This window comes from Acinonyx jubatus, chromosome D1, assembly GCF_027475565.1.
Source record: "Acinonyx jubatus isolate Ajub_Pintada_27869175 chromosome D1, VMU_Ajub_asm_v1.0, whole genome shotgun sequence".
Taxonomy (NCBI): Eukaryota; Metazoa; Chordata; class Mammalia; order Carnivora; family Felidae; genus Acinonyx; species Acinonyx jubatus.
In genome coordinates this window covers 97,514,823-97,540,578 of record NC_069390.1, presented here as the reverse complement: position 1 = coordinate 97,540,578, position 25,756 = coordinate 97,514,823, and the positions used below count along the sequence as shown (strand labels likewise).

General features: G+C 45.2%; 1 protein-coding gene and 1 long non-coding RNA gene across 6 annotated transcripts in view; one reads left to right on the top strand and one right to left on the bottom strand.

The window, feature by feature from the left end:
- MPZL3 (myelin protein zero like 3) overlaps positions 1 to 25,756 on the bottom strand; it is a 51,888-nt gene that overhangs the window by 22,415 nt on the left and 3,717 nt on the right. Inside the window, exons 2-7 of one of the 5 annotated variants that reach the window (XM_053204042.1) lie at positions 19,651 to 19,817; positions 16,230 to 16,440; positions 14,028 to 14,193; positions 12,416 to 12,479; positions 4,091 to 4,205; positions 3,840 to 3,999 (exon numbers count right to left, since the gene is read on the bottom strand). In XM_053204042.1, the coding sequence (XP_053060017.1) occupies positions 3,840 to 3,999; positions 4,091 to 4,205; positions 12,416 to 12,479; positions 14,028 to 14,193; positions 16,230 to 16,440; positions 19,651 to 19,817 (883 nt within the window). Of the gene's footprint in view, positions 1 to 55; positions 1,186 to 3,839; positions 4,000 to 4,090; positions 4,206 to 5,286; positions 8,582 to 12,415; positions 12,480 to 14,027; positions 14,194 to 16,229; positions 16,441 to 19,650; positions 19,818 to 25,756 lie in introns of those variants that run through there. The other 4 variants (XM_015062272.3, XM_015062287.3, XM_053204044.1 and 1 more) reach the window with 4 other exon arrangements.
- LOC128311927 (uncharacterized) lies at positions 14,084 to 16,235 on the top strand. Its single transcript, XR_008290638.1, has 3 exons — positions 14,084 to 14,214; positions 14,325 to 14,474; positions 15,677 to 16,235. It is a non-coding gene; the product is annotated as an uncharacterized LOC128311927 (long non-coding RNA).

Here is a 25,756-nt window from a genome sequence, read left to right as displayed (position 1 = left end):
CACATGTTGTGGCCATTGTAACTTGTACACAATGATTACCTAAGAGATTCCTTACCTGCGTTCTAAACAACAAAATCCTCCATCTGGAAAATCAGGGTCAAACTGTTCAAGGAGGTCCTACCCTAGGTCCCACTTATGCAGAGAAGTCAGTTGACCTTGCGGAACCTCAGTTTCCTGTTGCCTGTAACATGAGGACAATAATGCAAGGATCAAACAGGATAATATAGATAACAGTGCTTCAAAAAGTAGAAATCATTACCACATAAGATCCTGTTTCTCATAACCTAAAAATCAGATAGGAAACAGAATTTGTAGCGTTGAGAGAGATTTGGGTTCTGAGCGTCTACGTTTATAGGAATGGCAAATGATGAATCAGAATGAACTGGAAACTCTTTTAAGTTTCAATTTTTGAACCCCATCACAATGTAGATAATAATTACACTGACTCAGATATACCAAGAGTCATACTAAGTTTCCCCCAAACACCTCTGATAAAAACACAGATCTCTCTCAAGAGAGCAACAGTCGTCTTCTGGCTCCACGACACCCATCCCACCCCACACATCCATGAAAAAGAGCTTCCTTTAGAGCATGCGTCATTGTAATTCAGCATATCTGGGATATCTGAGATCCCTGAACGTTCTGGCTGAATTCCTCTTCAGGGAGTTGGTTGTGTTCCCTCCTCTGTCCGGCAAACTATTCTTGTACATTCCCCCAGAGCAGTGCACCCTCTGCTTGGAGGAGGAACAGTTGATTTATAGGTCTAACACCAAACCGCAGTAAGTCTAGATTCTCAAGAAGGACCATATGTTCCTGTTTACGAGTGTCCCAGGCCTGTGCTGCAGCACCACTAACGTGCCTGGCATGTGCTGGGTGAGTGCAAATAGCTGCCAAGATGACCACCACATTGAAACCAACTTACATTCCCTACAACTCGGGCCATTCTATCCTGAGGACACAGGTGATCCCAAAGAGACTCTGAACCTCGTCACCAAACTCCAGTCACTCAGAGCCACACCCAACCATTTTCAAACAAATCTTAGGAAACGTGCAAATAATCTAATGAATACAAGAGATCAGTATTTTTTCACTCATATGTAGATCTTGAGAAACTTAACAGAGGACCACGGGGGAAGGGAAGGGGAAAAAAAATAGTTCCAAACAGAGAGGGAGGGAGGCAAACCATAAGAGACTTTTAAATACAGAGAACAATCTGAGGATTGGGGGGTGGGGGAGAGGGGAAAATGGGTGATGGGCATTGAGGAGGGCGCTTGTTGGGATGAGCACTGGGTGTTGTGTGTAAGCGATGAACCACGGAATCTACCCCTGAAACCAAGAGCACATTTTACACACTGTACGTTAGCCAATTTGACAATAAATTATATTTTTTAAAAAAAGAATACGAGATATCATTTTTGGTTCTAAGTACTCATATGCACCGGTAGAACTCCCTGTGAATGAAGAGAAAAGCAATGAGTTCGTGGAAAAAGCACAGATTTGAATTCCTAAAAAATTCTCTTCCTGGGTCAGACCTTCCATTAACTAATTCTTTGATCTCTGGGAAATCACTCAGTCTCCGGGGCCTCCTCCTTACCATTAAAAGATCGGACCTTTTCTCCCCCCTCGTTAATATAGGACCACGCCAGAAATCAGTAGTTACATATGCAATAATTCCGAGAGGGTTACATGCCAGGTACCGCCTGAATGCTCTACACGTTGACCCATGTAACCTTTGCAACAACCCTATGAGGTCTCCAAGACTGGGACGCTAAGGCACAGATTGGTGAAGTGACTTGCCCGATAACTCATAGCAAGCGGCAGAGCCAGGATTCAAGCCCAGGCATTCTGGATCAGAACCTGTCCCCTCACTGCCCTGTACTGCCCCTCGTGTTTCTGAAAGTATTCCACGTTTTAGAGCAAAACTTCGCTGAACTTCATGTATCCAAACAAGATGAATCTGCTCCCCCAACTGAGTGCTTTTCCCGCCCACTTCACCCAGTGAACTCCTGTTCAGCTTTCAAATGTCAAGTCAGTGTGGCTTCCTCAGGGAAATCTCTCCTGAGCCACACTTACCAGGTCAGATGCCTAGCCACATGTTTTGTTTTGTTGTTATTGTTGTTTTAATATTTATGTATTTGTTTAGTTATTGAGAGAGAGAGAGAGAGAGAGAGAGAGAGCAGGGGAGGGGTAGAGAGAGAGGGAGGCAGAATCCCAAGCAGGCTCCGCCCTGTCAGCTCAGAGCCCACTGTGGGGCTCGAACCCACGAACCATCAGATCTGTGACCTGAGCCGAAACCAAGAATCAGACGCCCTAACCAACTGAGCCGCCAGGTGCCCCCACCTACCCCCCGGCAAGCCACATGTTTTAATAAGACTATTTATCTTTCCTTTGGGGCATTTATCATAATTTCTAATTATCTATTTATTTGTGGGCTTGTTTGATTAAAGTCTTGCTCTCCACGCTCACCTCCCAAACTATAAGCTCTACTATCTGAACAATGAAGATAAGAATCTTATACATACAAATATATAATAGATGCATAAAATGAATCTTGGTCTTCAGAAATCCAGCCAAAGCATCAGATGCACCTTAAGCACCTTGAGAATAGGACTCCGCTTAAATTCTCAACTTTTACCTCGCTTCTTCAGATCCTGACATCTCCTCAGCAGATGCTCTTAAGATAATTCTGCATGGTCAGAAATCTCGTGTGTTGGACAAACATTTTGACCTGAGCTCACGGAGCTTTCACAATAGAACTCCTGTCAAATATCTTCTATCGCTCCCGGTGTGGGAGTGGGGGGGCAGGTTGTAACCATCGGGATCACCTCTCCCATTGTTAACCGTGCAGAGGAAGGGTTACCCTTGGCACGATCGTGATAGAAAAACCTCTTGAGGAAAGGGACTCGTGACAATGAGACAACCACACAGGATGTGAAAATGACCCCCTAATGTTACAATATCACAAAACAAGATAAGGGAGAGGTGCTGGCTCTGAGTGCCAGTGCTTGCCCCCCCGTAAGGACAACCAACCACTGAGCAAATAGACACCGGCACAGGCTTCCCTTACCTACCCCGCTCACCTCGCGAGGCTAAGTCCCCTCGATTCACCCCTGGCTGTGCACCTCTGGGCTCTCATTGTTTTGAGGTATAGTTACCCACGTAACCCCTCTGAGGCATGAAGTTCTTGAAATGCATCCTCAGTTTTCCTTCCAAGACCGTTTATCCTACATTGGGCTGGGAGGTCACATGGCTCCTTGTAAGACAGTCTTGACATCACTGGCCAACCCTCTACCTGAAGGGGACTTTGGAAGTCATTACTCCCGCTCCCTCCTCAGACCAGGTTACACCTAAAGGACCCTGCATCAGGCCTTCGTGAGATCAGAGCTTTGCAAAGGACGTGATTGGTAAGGACAGTATAGCCTAGCTCTCTTGAGGGGTTTAAGTTTCTGACTTCTTAAGGTTAAATATTGGTCTGTCTAGGATTGGGGGAAGAGAAACAGTGAGGGACAAGTCCCGCCATGAGTTCAAGGGCAGCTAGTCACTGCTCTACCTAAAACCACAGGCAAATTATAAATGAAAGTCTTGTTCTTCATCATCATCATCATCATCATCATCACCTACTCTTTCATTAAGGGCAAACCTTACCCCTCTTCTCTCTGAGGATCTTAACAGAAGCAACTCTACCCCACAGAGAGGAAAAGTGCACCCACCAGGCTACCTTATACCCATCTCTTCCTACAGAGGTGGAGAGCCCTGCAAACGTGGCCATCAAATTAAAGCCTTCTCCTGAGAGAGCAAAGCGTGAATCCCTGCTTAAGAAATACGAAGCAATTGCTTACCCAAGATGAGGCGCACCGAGGGGAAGCCAAGCACTGAACTGCGCTACATCTGCAGTACCCAAGTCCGACTGAAGAGACTTCTGCCGGCACAGAAGGTCAGGCTCAGAGCAAACCAAATGCGTGCGTTCTGAAGTGGCTGCAGAGATGCAAACAGGAACCTCTAAATCAAGGTTCTCATTTCAGTTATCTGGCCCATGACCCAATTTTTACTTATATTTTCATTCTAAAAAGAAGATATATATTCAACTTACCGAGGAGAGCCTCATATTCCAGACCTGAGCAGGGGCTGTCTCCCCTTCTAGAGAGCTCTCTGAGGGTGGGGGTCTTGAAAGGCATCAGGCACACATTCCCCAAGAGAGAAATCAGCTACATGCAAACAAAGAACAATAGATTTAAGATGAACACAGAACATTTTGCCCTGTTTAAAATACAGCAACCTCAAAAATAAAATAAAATGAAATAAAATAAGACAAAATAAAATAAAATAAGACAAAATAAGGGGCACCTGGGTGGCTCAGTTGGTTAAGTGTCCGACTCTTGATTCTAGCTAGGTCATGATCCCAAGGTCACGGGATCAAGCCCACGATGGGCTCTGAGCTGAGTGTGGAACCTGCTTGAGATTCTCTCTTTCTCTCTCTCTCTCTCCCTCTGCCCCTCTCCTATGCTTGCTTTATCTACAATTTAAAAATAAAATAAGATAATAAAAGGAAAATTACAGCAACCTCTTTTATTTTCTTCTCTCAACACATAGGTGCAATGTAGCCAGGCAATCACCCAATCCCTGCTTCCAAAGAGAAGCCTGCTCAGTCCTCCAGCTTTCCATGGTGGTGTCCTCTGACCATGTGATATCAGCATTTCCAGAATGCAAGTAGCATTTTATTTCCCCAGAGAACCCCTTGAGTGATTTGGGCGTCGTAGATAAGAACCCAAAGCTTCTTCGCTTCAAACTATCTTTTGCTTTTAAGTCACCACTCCAGCGGTGCCTGGGTGACTCAGTGGGTTAAGCGTTCGACTTCGGCTCAGATCATGGTATGATTCGTAGGTTCAAGCCCCGCATCGGACACTGTGCTGACAGCTCAGAGCCTGGAGCCTGCTTGGGATTCTGTGTCTCCCTCTCTCTCTGCCCTTCCCCCGTTCGTGCTCTGTCTCTCTCTCTCTCTCTCAAAAATAAATAAATGTTTAAAATTTAAAAAAAAAATAAGTTGCCACTTCAAAATAAGTGTTCTCAGTTGTACACACCTTCAACCTTGCTTGGGTTGGCTTGACCTACCTACACATGGCCATCATGGTTTTTTGGAACTTGTCCTGTATCATTTGAAAAGTTGTTGGATACTTTCTCCTCTCAAGGACTATGCTACACTATTCTTTTTTTTTTAATGTTTATTTATTTTTGAGACAGAGACACAGCATGAGCAGGGAAGGGGCAGAGAGAGAGGGAGACACAGAGTGGGAAGCAGGCTCCAGGCTCTGAGCTGTCAGCACAGAGCCCGACGCGGGGCTCGAACTCATGAACCAGGAGATCATGACCTGAGCCGAAGTCAGATGCTTAACTGACTGAGCCACCCAGGCGCCCCTATGCTACATGGTTCTTGAGCAATAGTGTACTGGTAAGCCAGCAACTTACATAAACACCCACCACAGCCTATTTCAAGCCACCAATGGTTTAACAATCAGTTTGCAAAATTCCTAAAAATTTAACGATCAGCTCTTGCTGGGTGAACTGGCTCCAGCACCCCACTGAATCCGTGCAGGGTCTTGCAGGGGTAAAGCTTAGACGCGAATGGCTGCTTGATGCTGAAAACCACAACCTCCTCCCCTTTCACATGACAGCTCTCATTTTACAGGTAGATACACACCAGAAAGTAGCCAGAAAGTGCAAAGCAGTTTATTAACTGTGATGTGGTAAAGATATCAAGAGTTACAACGTCTGTGCACATGGCCCAACGGTGCACACTCTCCCGCAAAACAAAACAAAACAAAACAAAAACGCTGTGAAATGCAGCAGTTAACAACAGTCCAATGCAGGAATCGAACGAATGGAGCTGCCTCTTCTGGCAGCGAAGTTTCCAGTTGTGCAATTAAATGACAGTCTTGGTCCGCTCTCCGGGGGTCTTCCCGGCTCCCTTTTAGAACCGTAACTGAGTGACACGACAGAACGTTCAGATCGAGGATTTGGCCTCCAAACATTCTCCTTAAACAGGAACATTCAACATTCCCTCTTGAAACACCAGCGCACGATTTGGGAGTTGCGGAGACCTAGTGCCTTCTCCACGAAGCCTGGGGCAAGGGGACCCGTGGGAAACACAAAGCATTTCATAAATTCGCATTCGATAACGGAATTGAGAGCTCAATGCACGAAACTTATAAGATAGTGTAGCCACGAGGAAAGCCTCCGGCAGCCAAAGAAAAATTCTGAAAGGCTTTTAACCCCCTCTGAAGCTTTCAGAATTCAATTCCCTTTCTAGACAAGGCTGGTCTTCATTCGATGTGTTCTGCATAGAGAGCAGCGAAAAGAAAACGAGAGAGAGGGAGAATAGCACCTTAGAAGGTATTAAAAAGAGTACGTTTAAAAAAAAAGTTATCTTTCTTCCATCTTTAAAAAAAAGGAACTGCTTTTTGCTCCTTTTGGGGGTGGGGGGAAGGCTGTAACCCAGACCTCAATGTAAGAGATAAAGAAGAACTCTGACAGAAGCCTTATGACTGGTGCGACCGTAAACCCACGGAGACGACTAAATCCCCAGTCTACTCTCTTACCATGAAGGATGCTGTTGTTCGGTCACTTAAAAAGAAAGGGACTTGTTCAAATCACGATCGAGGCTACAAAATAACATGACCAAGTGGTCACACAGCACCCTTTACCTACAGTGACAAGCTTACTACAACTGGATTAATCCTCATAACACACCTGAAAGGAAATTACAAGAAACCCCAGACAAACCCGGTTCCTCAATTCATGAAATGCGGTTTTAACTGGGTTCCTGTCACATCATCTCTTTCTCAGACCCACAAAAAGTCTACCCCACAATTGGGTCTCTATCTTCAAATCTCCCAGAACCCAAATTATTTACTCTTGTTGCTCAAATATGTTTTCCCGTCTCTGCTGTGGTGTCAGAGTGTCTGTCACCAGGCTGGCCCCAGACAACCATATACTTGACAAACAGCCCAAGACTCTGAGGCTCAACCACTGGAAATAAACAGTCAACGTGTCTTTGCCTCTTTCACTTCCTTACGTGACCAGAGGTAAATCGTAATATCTATTAATGAACCAGACTCTCTTATGTATGGACTAGATTAACAAAAGAGGCCAGGCCAAACCCATATCATAATTCTTAAAGTCTTTACTGATGACTTCCAGAACTAATGACCCAAAATTTTAAACATAAATCTGGGCAAAGTGATTTTTTGTGTAACATATGGGGCGTATTAGGCTATAATATGGAAACCTCCCTAGCCACCTAGTGAAGAACCATGGGAAAACAAAACAAAGAAAACAAAACAAAACAAAAAACAAAGATGGGAGGAGGGAGGATAATTTTTGTCTCTCATAATCGAGAAGTGAACTCTATCGCTCTTTTACAGAGGACTATACTATCAGCCCTTCTGGACATGTCACATGTATTACTTAATGGCTTGTAGAAAATCCCATGTAAATTAAAATTTGAAATCAGTTGCTGCAGGAAAATGGAGGAAGCTGATATAAGGTACTGAGAGAATAGAAATGAGAAGTATAGACTATAGAGAAGTATAGACCTCACTTCCTTATGTCAAATACGACATAAACAAAAACAGTTTGCAAATACCTTGGTTCACTCATATTTGGTGCATTTTAGAACTCAGAAAAGTTCTGAAGAATAACAAAGGTCAAAAGATGATTTCCGATAAACATAAGCCTCGTTAAAGTAAATCCAACATTTGAACTCTGGAGTGGCATTTGTTAAAAAAAAAAAAAAAAAAAAAGATGATTTCCTTGCAAATAACTGATAAAATATTCTATACATTTCCCCACAAAAAAAAACCTTTCGAAGCTGCACCTAGCAACACAAAAGAAAGAGATCCCTCTACGTCACCGTTCCTTTCCTTAATTGGACACTGACGGCACTTTAATACTTTAAAAGCCCAGTCAAAGCAAACCATAGGCTCCGGGCTCTACCGACTCTATGGAAATTAGAGTTCTGAGTCACCCAAACACAACGGATGATGTCATTAAACCAATGAGTACATGCTGTGCGCTGATCCGCAGCTGAAAACATTCACGGAGCAAATGCCAAAGAATACTTATCCCAAACATCTCGTCTCGTCACACATCTGGACACTACAAGCTCCATTTCATTTTTTAAAAATATTTTGGCCTCAGCGGTGTGGCCAACATTTAGGATTTTCCCTCAAGTAACCAGAAGAAAGCACGTAACACGTTCAAGGGCAAAGGCAAAAACAAAGAGTTTCTTTCTATTCAGGAAGAGAATTCCTTCATTCAATTAGAGCATAAGTTATTAGAAGGGGTAGGTAGGAGTTTCTTCTGGGAGTTCTTGAACAGTTCATAAATATAAAAAGAACAGTTGTTCAATAAATAAATGGTTCCTAACGTCTCTACGGATGGCTTCCAGAATCCTCCGGCACAGCGATCCAAGCAGCTTCGATTCTCTGAGAGGCTTTAGCTGCCAGTGGGACAGGATATTTTCTATCAGGTGACTCTTCTTACATCATGAAGCCTTTCATCAATATGTCTCTTCATAGTCTGAATCCTGGAGGGAAAGAAAAGCAGCTGTGGTGTTTATATGAAGTATAATGCCACTGACACCATACTAGGTGTAGTTCAGAGCTTAGACGAAGACCACATTCTAGGACCCCCTCGGATGGAGCTCAGCGTGGGGCGACATTAACGGTGAAATTAACGTCATCGACACACCTACATCCCCATGAAATGTCACAGGACTTCAACATATTTCGTGTCTTTGGGGCTAATTTCTGTCTTGAGACCCTAGTGGTTCCCTTTTCCGTGGCGGATATTCTTTAAAACCTCAACACGCAGGAAAAGGCGCCTGTCCGCAGCAGAACACGCGGGACTATAGTGAGGAGTTGCGGCTTCTGGGTTTCTCTGAGCGCAACCCCAGCTCCGCCCCTTGCTGGCTGTGTGAACTTTAAAGTTATTTAACGGTCTCTAAGCCTCAGTTTCCTTATTTGTAAAATGGGGGTAATAAAAATACTCATAGAAAGGCTCATAGAAAGGCTATGAGAATTGAATGAGACAATGTATGGAAATCACTTAGCCCTGTGCCTAACACTGTCAGTGCTGTTAAAGATTGGCTACTGGTACCATTATTTTCGTTCTTACTCTTATTATTTTTAAACATATATATATATTTTTTAATTCTTATTTTTCAGAGAGAGAGACAGAATGTGGGCGGGGGAGGGACAGAGAGAGAGGGAGACACAGAATCCGAAGCAGGCTCCAGGCTCTGAGCTGTCAGCATAGAGCCCCACGCAGGGCTCGAACTCATGAACAGCAAGATCATGACCTGAGCTGAAGTCGGACCCTTAGCCCCTGAGCCACCCAGGCGCCCCTCACTCTTATTATTTACATTTGTATTCATTACCTCTAACCTCAAGTGGCCCATTAGAACTACCTGGCAGACCACATTTCTCTAGGCCATTCATTTTCCTGGATTACTGTTCCATAGCTTTCCCTCCTTCCCCAAACCTCCCTCCAGCACCTCCAGCACCTACTCCTCACTTTGTTGTCAGCTGACGACCTTGCTTTCTCCCCACAATGGGAATAGAGTAGTCGGCAGGGAAGCTTCGCAAGCTCCCATCACCGTATGTGCCCACTCACCTGCATCGGGGCCCAACTATGCGGACTTCCATACTATTCTTATGGGTCTGCTCTCCCCGCCTTTATTTAAGGCCAGCATCCCCGCTTGTCCACTGCATCCTGGAGTTACTCCAGCAACCTCCTCTCTCCCTCCTGCAGCATCATTTTTCCCTTTTCTACTGAATCGTGCCCATCACACACACACGTGCCGTAATTTCTCTCATCTTCAACAGAAAGGTAACCCTTGAAACACATCTCCCTGCTACCTATTGCCCTCTTTCTCTGCACCTCTTCACAGCAAAACTCCTTGCAAGAGCTGTTTACACCCACTGTCGCCAATGTCTCTCGTCGTGTTCTTTCTTGACCTTGCCCTGGTCGGGCTTTCTTCCCCGCCAACCCTGCGGAAGCTGCTTCTGCCGAGGTCACCAACGGCCCCCACACCACCAGACAGGCCAGTAATCAACCCTCAGCTCTCATTTTACTTGACCTGACTCAGCAGCAACTGACACAGCTGATGACTTTCTTTTCCCTGAAACTCAAGCTTCACTGGGCTCCCAGGATAGCAAACCCTCCTGGTTTTCTCCTAGCTCACTGGACATTCCTTCTCAGACTCCTCTACCAATTCTTCTTCCTTTGCCAAGTCTATCCATCTTGGAGAGCTCCAGGGCTCTGGTCTACATCTAATCTACCTTTTCTATCTATTCCACCAGTTGCTAAAGTCAAGAACCAGGGAATTAAGTATCCCTGACTCCTCATTCTTTCCCATATACATGAAACCCACCCATAAATCCTTCTGGCTTCACCTTCAAACTATAATCAGAACACAACCACTTCTTACCACGCTGGTTCAAACCAGTACCATCTTCTCTCACCTGCATCATTGCTAAGGTCTCTTAGCTGGGCTTTCTGACTGTCAGGGTCCCCTGACCATGGTCCTACCTCTTGTCAATACAGAAACCGGGATGACCCTTTGCAAACAGACATCAGTTCACGGTTCTGCTCTTCTCAAAAACCTCTAGCCATCCCATTTCATTAAGAATAAACGCCCAGATCATTCCCATCACCTGCAATGTTCTATAAGACTGAGCATTCTCTCTCTGATACCAATGAATACAATTCTTCACCTTGCTTGCTTTGTTCCTGCCACGCTGGCTTCCTGGCTATTCCTAGAACATGCCATTCATGCCCCCCCCTCAGAGCCTTAGCACCTACCATTTCTTCTGCCCAAAATGCTCCTCCAGAACAGCTATATGGCTTCCTATCTGCTTCTTTTAGGTGTCTGCTCAAATATCATTTCAGTAATGATGATATCCCCGGCCACCCTATGTAATATCATACCGCCTTCCAGCCATCCCATCTCCCTTCCCTATTTTATTTTTCTCTATAGCATTGAGGACCATCTGATATACCATATGTTCACTTATTTTTAAAAGATTTCATTAGTTACTGTTTGTACCCCAATTTATGAGAGTGACATTTCAGTTGTGTCTTGGAGTTACCTTCCTTCCTTCCTTCCTTCCTTCCTTCCTTTCTTTCTTTCTTTCTTTCTTGTTTTTTAAGTAATCTCTACACCAATGTGGGGCTTGAAACCACAACCCCGTGATTAAGAGTCCTGTGCTCTACGGACTGAGCCAGCCAGGCTCCCCGAGAATGAGCGTTTTCTAGGCATGGAAAAGAATGTAAGTTATTTGAGGGCAGAGATTTTTGTCAGTATTGTTCACTCGTGCTTCCTAAGTACCCAGAATCCTATCTGGCACATGTCAGATGCTCACTAAATAACTGCTGAATGAATTAATATCTGAAAGCTGGATGAGAACCCTCTTACTTTGTGTCATCAAAGTACTCAAACCCCGAAGGGTTATAACTAGGTCCTCCTCACTGGCACTGTCCCTCGCCTTACCCATCACACTCAAGTCTGAAAATGAGAGGAACAAAAGAACGCTGCGGTCATCTGGCCAAGGGCTGAGCTTGGCGATGAGTACAAAGAGAACTCCAGCTTAAACCCGGCAATGACAGGTATGTTTCATATTAGATCGTAAGTTGCTTTTGACCTGTTTCCAATTGCACCACATCAGAGAGTCTTTCCTCCTAGGACCCTGGGACAGCCGCACGTGCCAACCAATCACGGCAAGAGCTTAAAAGGCGAGGGGTGACAGCCTTTTGAAATTTAAATCAAAACTCTGGCCTTCCGACAGGGGTACTTCCTATTGATGAAGCCACAAGTCACCCAAAAGGTTGTATCGCGCTGATTCCCCGGGGGGAAAAACTGACACCCAGCAGGAAAGTTCAATTCAGGACTCTGAGTCCGACCAGACAAAATCTGCTAGTGTGACCCAGTGGCTTAAGGCACCCATCTTTCAGGGTGGTCGCTGTCAGTTGGCAGACACAGTTCTACACGGTCCCTTCCCTAACCTGAGGATATCGCTGTATGCCCATGAGACAGAAAACAAAATAATGGTTAGAATCGGCAGGGGTCGGGGCGCCTGAGTGGCTCCGTGGGTTAAGCATCCAACTCTTGATCTCACTTCAGGTATTGATCTCAGGGCTGTGAGTTCAAACCCCGTGTTAGGCCCTGCACTGAGCATGGAGCCTACTTAAAAAAAAAAAAAAAGACTCAGTAGGGGTCCCCTGAGACCAAAACGCTTTAAGGGAAGACCTTGCCTTGGATCTATCCAAGCATCCTCTGCTGCCTCTGGGAGCAAGGGTCCCCGTAAGTCAGCAGGAAGAAGGAGCGTGAAGAGCAAACCAAGAAATGGCACGGGCTTACCAGGCACTCGGCGCAACGAACGCAAAGCCTCGCCATGCAGTCGTCCGCCTCCTCCTGGTCAGTGCTGGAGAAAAAGGACAAACCAGATCTGAACAATGACTGTCCTCGGCACAGTAGAGCAGTTAAGCACGCCGCTGTTGAAGTCAGACAGGTGGCGTTTTAAATTCCAGTTCTGCCACTTACTAGCAGGGTGACTAGGCAGGTGACTTAAGCTCTGGGATAAAAAATAACCACATGTAAAACACGACCCACAGTGCCTGACACATAGGAAGTGCCCAATAAATAGGGGTTGTTCCCAATCGTTCATTTAGAAACGAATGTATGAGCCGCCACGGATGAGCCATTGTGCTGAGCTGGGGGTACAGACATAATAAATAAAACACTGCCCCTTAAAGAGCTCACAATCTCATGGGTGTGTGAAACCTGTTGAAACTTAATGAGTACTTTATGACACGATGTAATAAAATGTTTCAGTCCTTAAGGTCAAACTGCTATGGCAGCAAAGAGGAGGGAGTGGCCTACTCTCCGGGGTTTGGGGGGGGGGGGGACGACTCAGGGACACTCACGAGAAGGAGACACTTCATCTGGGTCTTGTAGGACAAGGAAGAGTTTTCCAGGCAAACAAGAGAGGGAAGGGGAGGATTCCAAGTGAGAGAAAAGCATGTGGGAGAAAAAAAAAAAAAAAGACTTGAGGGTATACAGTGTGTTCAGACAAGCAAATAAGCTCAATGCAGCTGATAGGTGGAGTGAAAGAGAAGAAATGTCAGGAAACAATGTGACCTAAGGAGGACGCTTGTTACATTGTGCTTAGAAATAGACATTTTAGTATTTCTACCAAGAGCTCATTACCTTTTTAGCGGACCCACAGATTCCTTGGAAAGGGCCCTCTCTCTCCCGTGAAATAATGCACATGCATGAACGTGCCCACACACACACACACACAGAGAACATTTTAGACCCTCCCCAGGTAAGCGTTCCCTCCCAATGTTAGGAACCCCTGGTATAGACAATGGAGAATGAAAAGGGTTTTCAGGCAGACTCTGTCACCTTTTTTTTAGTAGATTTATTCTTAGAGAAAATACTGGATCATGCCTGCTCACTGGCAACATGACGTTTCATAAATGCGATTGGATAATCACAATCCCATTAGCCCCTCAGAGCATTTGCTGACCAAGAACAGATCTTGCTGCTTTAAATCGGTTTTTGCCGTCTAAGGCTATTATTCTTAAGGCCTTCCTCACTGCTTAGGCATTTTCTGCTGGGAGACATCAGCTTGGTGTCGAAACAAGAAGGGAAAAATAACCGACTTGTTGGAATTTCCTGGTAAGTTGGAAGGAATGTGATCTCCTTGGGGATGTGTACGCAGAACCATAGCAGAGTCTAATCTGATTTCCGAAGGAGAGAGTAGGACCATACTGTTCACCCCTCCACCTCTCTCTCTGAATTAATATCCACCAGTTTCACCTCCAACCTTCCCTCTGGTACTCCTCGGCAGAACTAAACTTGGCCTGGGAAGAAGGAAAGGCGTGGATTCAGATCTCTGGGTACTGTCCACAAAGCACAGCTCCGAAGAAGAAAGGGACAGGCTGCTCAGGGCTCCAGCCGGACTTACTCATCTGACACCTCAATAGACGACTTCTTGTAGCCAGACTTGTTCCTCTTCTTCAGCCCAGCTGATTTCCTCCCCATCCTCACCAGCAGCAGGACAACCACCACGGCTGAGGGGACGAAGACAAGGACGGAGAGGAGGGCCACAGAGGAGAGCATGATGCCAAACCCTAGACAGGGGGAAAGGAAAGGTGAGAGGGCAGGATGCGCAAAAGGGCCTCCTTTGACATGAGAAAGCTTTTACTTTTGCTCGTGTATTTCTTTTTTTTTTTTTTAATGTTTATTTATTTTTGAGACACAGACAGGCAGAGAGAGAGAGGGAGACGCAGAATCGGAAGCGGGCTCTGGGCTTGGAGCTGTCAGCACAGGACCCCACGCGGGGCCTGAACCCACGAACCGCGAGATCGTGACCTGAGCCGAAGTTGGGCGCTCAACCAACTGAGCCACCCAGGTGCTCCTGCTCTTGTATTTCTTCTGATCACAACAGGAATAAATTCATGGTAGAAGGGGTAGAAAGTACACAAAGGGACAAAAAGAATAAAAACGTAGCCACGGTCCCACTCCCTAGGATTAACGCATTGGTATCTACCCGTCCGGTGCTTTCTTGGAGTACGTGGGTGTGGGTCTGCAGGTAGGGAGGAGAGTGCACATTTTTAGAAGTATGGATCATATTTTACAGACTGTTTCCAGACCCCTCTTTTAGGTACCATATAATAAATGTTTCTCGGGTCATTAAAAATTCCTTCTGCGTGTTATTTTTTAATGGCAGCATAGTATTCTAGCACACTGAGTCATTTGTTGAACCAGGATTGCAATGCTAGACATTCAAATTGTTTCCAATTCCTTGAATCTACAAGTTACTTTATGATGATCATCTTTGTACTTAAATCTTCATATTTACCTCTATTTCTTTAAGATAAAATTTTACATGGTATTACTGGATCAAGGGGCACACAGACTCATACTACCAAACTGTCTTCCAAAAACACTATACTACTTTCTACTGTAGCCAGCAGCATGAGCGTGACTGGATCTTTGAAACCTTGAGTTACCATCTTTCTTTTTTTGTTTTTTAATTTTTTGTTTTTAAAGTTTATTTATTTTTGAGACAGAGAGAGACAGAGCATGAACGGGGGAGGGGGAGAGAGAGAGGGAGACACAGAATCGGAAGCAGGCTCCAGGCTCTGGGCCATCAGCCCCGAGCCCGACGCGGGGCTTGAACTCACGGACCGCGAGATTGTGACCTGAGCTGAAGTCTGACGCTCAACCGACTGAGCCACCCAGGCGCCCCTAAACCTTGAGTTACCATCTTAACAAAAGAAAGAAGAGGGGCGCCTGGGTGGCTCAGTCCCTTAAGCATCCGACTTGGACTCAGGTCACAATCTCACAGTTTGTGGGTTCGAGTCCTGCGCTGGGCTCTGTGCTGACAGCTCAGAGCCTGGAACCTGCTTCGGATTCTGTGTCTCTCTCTCTCTGCCCCTCCCCAGCTCATGCTCTGTCTCTCAAAAATGAATAAATGTTAAAAAAAAAAATTTTTTTTTTAAAAAAGAGAGGGAGAAGGGAAAGGAAGGGAGACAGACAGACAGACTTGAGAAAGACCTGTGAAATGATAGGCCATCTGTAACGAACCACAATGCCGTTCTGTATCTCTAGGTCTTTGGCTCCAATCCAACTGAGGATTAGAATGGCCACTCAAGAGTCACCAGGGGATAATGTCGAAAAAAAAAAAAGGTCAGTCCCTAACCTACTTTCCTTGGGTTTCACACCAAAAGGAAACTGCTGCCCTTTCCAACATAAAAGAAGTATGCTGCCCCCCTCGTTAGAGGGGGCACCCTTTCAAGACACGGGCAAGAACACGGCCTCACAACTGAGGGCGCAAACGGACTAGGGAAATCAAATGACCTATCTTTCACACAGGTAACAAGCCCCCCTTTACGGAGGGGTTTGCCATGCATCCCACAAGACCTCTGGTCACCTGAAGTTAAAATAAAAGAGATTCACAGGGAAACTAGAACAACAATTGAATGACAGCTGCAGGTTGCAAAGTAAAGATTAAGAAATTCATCCTAAGAGACAATTAGCATGGCAGAAGTCCCCACTGACTGACTGGCTCACAAAGACAGGTAGTTTAGCTTGTCCCTGACCACCCGGGCAAGCACCACAGGAGGCACAAAGCCCCGCAGCAGGTTGGCGGCAGTTAGCTTACCCCTCTCTGTGACTGTTAGCTCTGTCACGGGAATGTTATGGTGCACGTCTGGGGGATTCTTCACGGCACAGCTGAATGTCCCATTGTCCTTGAGGGTAGGGTTGCTGATGCTGATAGACGCATCCCCTCTGTACACATCTCCAGCCCAGGAAATTCGATCCCGAAACGTGCCTGCTGTGGTTGGATACTGGAAAGACTGATAATGAAAAATCTAAGAAAAGCAAACACCAGAAGGAAAGAAAGTTCATTTCCAAACTGCAGTGACAATGTAAAGCTCAGTAGGTCCAAAACAAAATGCAAATGCATGATGGGTTTTCTCGGTTGGACTTTTTTTTTTTTTTATGTTTTGTTCACCTCCATCCTATTTTTTTATTTTTATTTTTTTATTTTCATGTTTTGTTCACCTCCCTCCTATAGGCTAAAAGACAAGTTAATACAACTTATCAGGAAAAGGCCTGACAAAAGAGTCCCAGAATACTAACTCTCAAAGCTCTTCCAAATTCTCCCTGAAGTCCTAAGGCAGTAGTTCTCAACTGGGTGGTGGCAATTGGGGCCTCCAGGAGACATCTGGCAATATCTGGAGACATTTTTGGTTGTCACAGGTGGGGAGACTGCCACTGGCATCTAGTGGGTGGAGGTCAAGGAATACTGATAAAAATCCTACAGTGTGCCAGGTAGGCCCCCACAACAAAGAATTATCCAGCGCAAAATGTCAGTAGTACCAAAGCTGAGAAACCCTTCTTTTTTTTTTTTATAACTTTTTTTTTTTTTTTTTTGAGACAGAGAGAGACAGAGCATGAGCAGGAGAGGAGCAGAGAGAGAGGGAGACACAGAATCCAAGGCAGGCTCCAGGCTCTGAGCTGTCAGCACAGAGCCCGACACAGGGCTCGAACTCACCAACCGTGAGATCATGACCTGAGCCAAAGTCGGACGCTTAACCGACTGAACCACCCAGGCACCCCAGGGAAACCCTACTCTAAAGTCACAGCTAATTATTTGTATACTACCTTATGGTTTGCAAATGATTCCCATAGATTTACTCACTTGAGTGTCATAACAACGGTGAACTATCCATGGGGCTGGTACAACTATTCCAAATTTATAGAAAGGGAAACAAGTCCAAAAACTAAGCGAGCTACTCAAAGGCACACAGCTAGTAAGTGGGCAAGGGAAGGTACTTGTTCATTCTCAAATATTCTCTTATGATATAGTCAAGCGTCTCTCAAGTTATCTTGGCAATTATTACAAACCCACCGCAAGTCAAATACGTGATCAGTACTCAATGAATGTCTGTTGAATCAAAATGACGTTGCTTCAGATCAATTATCAGACACTTTGTCGCCAAAAGCACCTCAGTATATGTCTGGTGGTGGGCCAGGCAAGTACTACAATACAATATGATCTTTCTCTCTTATGCAACGTTTCAAGGCCTTCCTCTTTATCTGTTTACTTGGTACCTTCCCATTTGCAAGCACTCAGTTGCCCAATTTTGAAGAGCAACTTCCCGGAGAAGATGCTGAATCACTTCTCAGTTCCATTATCCATGTATCCATTCGACAAATATTTACGGCACCCCTACTATGCTCTAGGCACTGGGTTAAGCAAAAGGATACAGTGAGAGCCAAACAGGCATAGTCAGTCCCTGCTGTCATGAATCTTCCGGTCTAAGGGGGAAATTCAGATAGGAAGAAATAATAACGTGTGTGACGAGCGCCATGAGACAGGAGGGAGGGAGGGAGCACCCGGCTGGCTCGGTCGGTGGATCAACGACTCTTGATCTCGAGCCCCACTTTGGGTGTAGAGATTACTTAAAAATCAAATCTTGAAAACAAACAAAGAGGGAGGTGAAGAATGCCGACCACTGATCATCAGCATCTCTGTAAAAGGGCTTGAAGCTCCTCACTGACAAAACAAATCCTGCTGTGTATCTCTAAGATTAATCCAACCTGTAAGTTCCACGTTAAACTGGTGACTCTCTAATACTCGCTAACCGATTACTCAGACAAAATCCTGACTGACTTGGTCTGGACTGCGACATCATGTAACGGGGCTTTAAAAGTCCACTGATTCCAGGGGGCGCCTGGTGGCTCAGTCGTTTGAGCGGCTGACTTCGACTCAGGTCAGGATCTCACGGTTTGTGAGTTCGAGCCCCGCGTCGGGCTCTGTGCTGACTGCTCGGAGCCTGGAGCCTGCTTCGGATTCTGTGTCTCCCTCCCTCTCTGCCCCTCCCCCACTAGCACTTTGTCTCTCTCAAATAAATAAATAAGCGTTTTTAATAAATAAATAAAGGTCCGCTGATTCCAATGCAGGTGAGCTTGCTGGCTTTCTAATCAGTCTCACAGAAAAAACAGCACCATATGAGAACTGCTATTTGCATTTAAGGTTTCTGACCCAAGAAGATTCCCACTGCTTGCTCTGTCCTGCTTTTGGCCAAGGAGGCAGAGCCAAATAAGGCCAGCTATAGCTTTCCGATAACTCAAAACAAAATGAACTGTTTTAAGGAAGAGGGACCAGGAACACAGCCTAGCTTCCTTCACTGCAGCCCCCTACCTGGTTCCAAGCTCTGTGGCTCTCAATAATGGGTCCGAAAACAAAACCCAAACCTTATATATTAAGATCAAAGAGAAAGTTTCCCAGGGAAGAACACAGTATAAACAAACTAGGGATACTTTCGAAAATACAGCCATGACATTTGCATCCTCGATAGCATCTATCCTGAACAAAGGATGCTGCTGGAAGCATAAAGAGAAAGGGTTTTTTAATAGCACTGCAATCTCCAATTAGACATCAACAATGGGATCTGGGCCATAAATGTGTGTTATATGTGTGTATAAAGTATATTGCTTCTAACGTTGCAAGGCCATCTGTCACCAACAGCATCTGTCATCAACACGAGGTGCCACCATCCCCTTTGAAGGGAACTATATAAATCAGTGCAGATGTTTACATGCTAGGACACGGTGCCAAGATAAATCTACTGAGTACAGATACACAAACAGATACACCCGTTGAGACAACCTCATGCCACAGGAAATGAGCAGCTTTATGAGACAGGATGTCTATGACTGGGACCGATAGAATTTTTTCTAGCCAGCAGTCCTGGAGATACTCGTGGTAGTACTTGGAATCTGAAAATAAGCTAGGAAAACATGCAAAAAGAAACAACAAACAGGAAACAAAAGTGAACCACATTTCCTCTGAGTTTCTGGCAATTTTTTTTTCCTACATAGCGTATTTACAAAATCCTCCCATAGAAGAATAAAAAGCCGTATATGACCAAATGGATGCCATATAGGACAGAAGCTTATCTTTGATTCTAAGATGAGAAGGTCTAAGGGGGGCCTGGGACTTGGAGTAAAAGGACTCCAGAGCTGTGGGTCACAGAAGACTCAAAGAAGTTTCCTCAAGAGGAAATACTCACGGATTCAGTACGACTGCTGCTGGGGGGTCGGTACGTCCAGTCTATGGTGAGTTTGTCAGTGATAGATGAAGTCGACCTGAAGGTGCATTTCAACTTGATCTTCTCTCCAACATAACCCCGGACATGCGCATCCGCTTTAATCTCCAAGGAAAGGGCGATGTAAACACCTAATCAGAGCAAAGCCCAAACATTTAAAAGGTATGCAGCTGGGTGGGATATACAGATGTGAGTGAACAGTGCGGAGACACTATCATTTTCAGGGCTCTCGGAGTAACAAATATCTTGTCAGGCAGGCCCAAAAGGACAAGGAGCAGATATCTGCGTTAACCAAGGAGAGTATTTTTGTCAGTTTACAATACTCAGTCACAGCATAAATGCTTGGGTAAAAATCTGAAACCTAAACACCATCTAAAACCTAAAAAATCTAAAACACCAGCATCTTTCCAAAGACAGACTGTGGTCAAATGAAGTACAAACAAGTCGGTCTGCCCACAGCAGCTGAAAGGCAACGCCACTCACTCCCCCTCGACACACACACATCCGCCCCACCCCCACTCCCCGCCAGGAATTATGGCAGCTGTTGTGGTCGAAGGGACTTATCCCCAAGTACAGCACAGTTGTAACCCAAAGCTACCGCTGTCTCGACCACCAGCAAAATGAGAACAGGAAACAAGAATAGCGCATTTTGTTTCAAAGAATTTTAGAAAGCTGCTCCAAGGTTCTATCTGGTTGTATTTTATTCTTCCCTCTGGTTAATGAATCCCACATCCATTAAACGTAAATCATGGGGGAAGAAAACAGAACAATTTAATGCATTCTGAAATGTAAAAATAAAGGGGCACCTGGATGGCTCAGTCGGGTAAGCGTCTGACTTGGGCTCAGGTCATGATCTCACTCTTCATGAGTTGGAGCCCCCGTGTTGGGCTCTGTGCCGACAGCTCAGAGCCTGGAGCCTGCTTCGGGGTCTGTATCTCCCTCTCTCTCTGCCCCTCCCCCGTTCGCCCTCAGTCTCTCTCTGACCCTCAAGAATGAATAAACGTTAAAAAAAAAAAAAAAAAAAAACAAGATTTTGAAATGTAAAAATAAGATATCGTTTCCAAACCCTCCAGAGATTGAACTCTTTCCAAAACTGGCTCAGATATCCAAATCCGGCATCCCAGTTCCCCCGGGAAGAGCTTCCGCTTTCCTCTGACCAATCCCCTCCGCGTTCAGCGAACGCAGAGGAGAAATTCATCTTCCACCAGGGAGTCATTTTTTAGGAGAGTCACCCGCACTTTGTTTTCACTGCTTCCTTCTCCACCGCAACAAGCCATGATTCTTTCGGCAGGCCAAAGGCGAACAGAGCAGCAAGGTTTCAGAAGAGCGCAAACCCACACACCAATCTGAAAACCAGCAGGCCCTCTGGTCGAGGCAAACCCCAGCTGAATTACTTGCTGGCCCTGTGGTCTTAGCAAGTTACTTTAGTCTTCAGTTTCTCACTCTGGTGGGCATGAGAATAACAGCGCTGGCCTCAGTAGGTCACTGTGAGGAATAAATGAGTGAAAATAGGGGTAACACTGGAAAGCCTGCCTACCCCTGAATAAGCGCCCCGTGCATGTTAGATGGCTTCAACCTTATTATGGCCACCTCTTCAGTTCTGCCTACACTCTCTCAACCCTGCCCGTCACAGACCCAGCTATGAGTCATCAACGCCTTCACCTCTGTCTGCTTTGAATCATTTTTCTTGCTCTTCTCAAGATAATCTAGTCTGTTCGCATTCCTCTTAAAAGGAGGAGACCAAGGCTGAGCTCACAACTCGAATGAGATCTGACCCATCTCAAAGATAAGGATTACTTCTGTTTCCTCCATCGCATCCACTCTGGCTTTGCCATGCTAGATCTGTCGTTCCTTCTATGACTTTGCAAATGATGTTCCTCTGCCCCAAAAGCCTTCATCCCTCAGCCCCTACTCTCTCCTAAGCCCTCACTCCCGATCCATCTTACTCATTACTCAAGAACAAGCTCAAAAACTGGGAGCTGGAGGGGCACCTCAGTCAGTTGAGCATCCAACCTCGGCTCAGGTCATGATCTCACGGTTTGTGGGTTTGAGCCCCGCGTCGGGCTCTGGGCTGACAGCTCCGAGCCTGGAGCCTGCTCCAGATTCTGTGTCTCCCTCTCTCTCTGCCCCTCCCCACTCGCGCTCTGTCTCCCTTTGTCTCTCAAAAACAAATAAATGTAAAAAAGAATTATTTTTTTAACTGGGAGTTGAAAATGGATGGATAATCTACACTCTCCCCATACTACTCCTTTATCCTAAAACGTAAGTACAGTCGAGAGATTTGAAAAGCATGGATTTCGAATTAGATAGACCTGGACCTCCGTTCTAGCCCAGCTACTTTCTAGCTGTAAGATTTGGATCACAGTTGCCTAACCTACTCAAGCTTCAGTTTCCTCACTTGGTAAATGGAAGAGCGACAAGGCCTACTTCCTTGGATCACTGCTAAGATCTGGTAAGATTAAATAAGATAACACAAAAATGCTTAGCATAGCGTCTGAAATAGAATCTTTCAATAAATGTTAGCTGTTGTTATTAAATGAACACCACAAACATTCAAAAACCTTCAATAATTCCTTCTTGAGCTGTAGAATAAAATCCAAACAGTGAACAGCCTGGCCCCAAACTTCTGCTACTCCACCCACTTACCCGTCCCGTCCATCCCCTCCACCATGCCCAGAATATCCACCATTTCCCAAATTTACTAGGTCCTTTCACGCCACTGTGCCTCTCTTCGAATGTGGCATTGTCTGGAAGGCTCTCCCCATTCTTACCAATCCTGCCTGTGTGTACCACCCCCACAGTGCTCACACACCTTCAAGATCCTGTCCAAATAGCAGCCCCCTCTGTGATGCCTTCCAAGATTCATCTGGGTGCAGTTGACTGCTCTTTCTTCACTGTTTTCACAACAGATAGTACATAATGCTCCTCAGGTACATATACTGTTGATTGCCCTCAATTGATAAAGACTATTTCCCCTGTTCATGAGCACCTTGAAGGCAAAAATTCAGAGGCAAGGGAGCAGACACAGACTGAGAGAAAGAGGTGGACAGGTCACCAGAAATTCTAGTATAGGAACCAAGTGTGCTCATTAGTCACGCAGTCTCTTCCGCTCCCCCTTTTTTACAGTATTTCCAACATTCTTAAGTCCTCTACGCCCTTCTCTTTCCAGTGCACCCATTCAGGAAAAGCTCAGCCCGAGATGACCTCCTAGGCTGTGGCTGGTGTATGGTAAAGGAGAAAAATCACACAACTGCACAGATAGTTACCATGAGAAATTCACGGATTCCACCCATAGCCGAGCCCTTAACGAAGCAGCCTTGATCAGCTCCTCTTTCGGATTCCTCACACCTTTGCCATTCTCACCATCCTCTATGCAACCTCCAAATCCCTCTTTCTCAGAAGAAAACGTTTCCTCTTACTTTTTTCAAGAAATGTGAGGCTTTACAAACTGCCCAGCCACACATTTTCCTGCATCTACACCCACCCATACTTTCAGTCTGAAAGGGTGTGGTATCCCTTTTCCTATGCAAGGCCATCCTCTTTGGTCCTGCCTTGGAGCCCTCCCCTCCAAGCCCTGCTTCAGCAGAAAAACCCTCTCTACTATCTTCCACCTCTTCCTTTCTGGAGGGCCCTCTCCCCCCTCAGCCTCTTCGTTTCAACACAAAGAAGTCTCTCCCATCCTTAAAAATGGGTAGACAAATAACAATAAAACAAGATAATAATGATCTTCCCTTAACCCCATGATACTATGTGTTACCAGCTACTGCCCTCTCTTTCGTTTCTAAGCCAAGTTTGTGAAAGAGTAGTATACACCTGGCATCTCCATTTCCCCCCTTCCCATTTCTCTTCTGGACCCCTATAGCACAATCCAGACTCCACTACCATTTCTGGTAAAGAGCATCATGTCCTAAAACTGGAAAAACTCCAATAGGTGTCCTTCTATCCTGATTTTATTGGATCTCTCTAAAGCAGTGACTGCTTGCTCCTAGACCTTCCCCATCCCAAGGCTTTCTTGACAATACACTTATTCACTCACTCACTCTTCAAACATATAGTAATTGAGCATCCATTTGTGTGCCACCCTCTGAGCCTGGAATTAAACATGAGCAAAATAAATATGCTCCCTATTTTGGAGCTTAAAATACATCAAAAGTTCAACATATCAATCAAATCAATCATAAAGACAAACGTGTAATTACAAAACCTGGCGAGTACTCTGAAGCAAAGACCAAGAGAGTAGCAGAAATGCACCTATTACAGTAGGGGAGCAGGGAGTGGTTAATGAAAGCTTCCCTAAAAAAGTTGCTTTTTGAGTTGAGCTCTGAAGGAAGGGTGACAAAGTGAGGAGAGGGAGAGCATTCCCGGTAGAGAATACAACATATGCAAACGTCCTGTGCCAAGTAGGAACACAGGCAGCCAAGGAACCGAAAGGAAGGCAAACAGCATGAGAGAAAGGGAGATGTGGATGGGTGGTAAGCAGGTCATACAGAACCTTAAAGATTTGGGTCCTTATTCTTAGAGTAGTGGGAAGCCATGGAAAACAGTTAAATGTGGGACTGAGTGAAAAAAGACATGATGAGGTTTTCATTTTTAAAAGATCACTCTAGGGAAGACACTGAGGAGGAGTCAAGAGTAAATATAAGGAGATTACTTAGAAAACTACTCCAATAGCCAAGTGAAAAATAAAGCTTGAACTAAGATGGTGGTAGTGGACATGGAAAGACCCAGGAAGACCATACTTACAAAGTAAAATCAGTAAGGATTGGTGGCAGACTGGTTGTGGAATGTTAGGGAAACAGAGTATCAAGGACGGTTCCCAGGTTTCTGACTTGGTGATACCATTCACTGACACAGGAAAGACTAGAGAAGGGAAGGGGAGAAAGCGTTAGCTTGATTTCGGATAAGTTTAATGGGCCTTTGAGATAGCCAAGAGATAATGTCAGTGGACAGTTGGTGTAGGGTGAGGGTCGGCAAACTATGGCCTACTGGCCAAATCTAACGTACGATGACTCTTTGTAAATAAAGTTTTATTAGAACACAGCCACATTTATTCATTTACATATTGTCTAGGGCTGCTTTTGTGCTACTCAAGCCGAGGTGAGCAGTTGCGACAGAGACTTATGGCCACAAAGCCTAAAATATTTATCCTCTATCCTTTTACAAAAGTTTGCCGGCCCTGGTTTAGAGCAAAGAAGAAATATGTGAGTTACAGTTATAAGTCAGAATCTCCTTAATGTCCCTCCAGCCCTCCAGCCAACACTCCACACTGATTGTGTCACACACACACACACACACACACACACACTCCACATGTGATTTAAGTTAACCCAAAGTATACGTCTCAAAAAATTTGCTGGAAAGTTATTTAAAGACTCTATGCCTTATTCATGTTCCTCTCTCTGTCTGGAATTTACTTACTCCCTATCTCTAAACTACTACTTCTCCTTCTCCTCCTCCTTCTTCTTTTTTTAAGTTTATTTATTTATTTGGGGCGGGGGGGGGGGGGGAGAGAGAGAGAGAGAGAGAGAGAGAGAGAGAGAGAGAGAGAGAGAGAGAGAGAATCATCAGGGGAGGAGCAGGGAAGCGGGGGAGGGGGAGTGCGGACAAAGGATCAGAAGCAGGCTCCGCACTGACAGCACAGAGGGCTCAAACTCAGGAACCATGAGATCATGACCTGAGCCAAAGTCGGATGCTTAACCCACTGAGCCACCCAGGTGCCCCTCAACTTCTTTCAAGATTGAACTTCGGTGGCACACCCAGGAAGTCTTCCCTGTAACCTCATGGCTGATTAAGGGCATCTCTTCTGTGCTCCCACAGTTCCTTGCACATTTCTCTCTTAATACCAGATTCTAAAATTATCTATTGGCTTGTCTGTCTTCTGCAATAGAGGCTGAGCTCATCAAAACAGAACCTAGGGCATTGTGGATGCTCAATACTATTCAACTGAACCAAATCAACAGTTTCCTTTTTATGAAACAAAAATTCTTGCCAAACAAGCATAAAACCTACAAGTTCTGGGCAAGTTTTGGTTACTGAATTAGAGTAAGTACCCCATTAATAAGTCTACCAA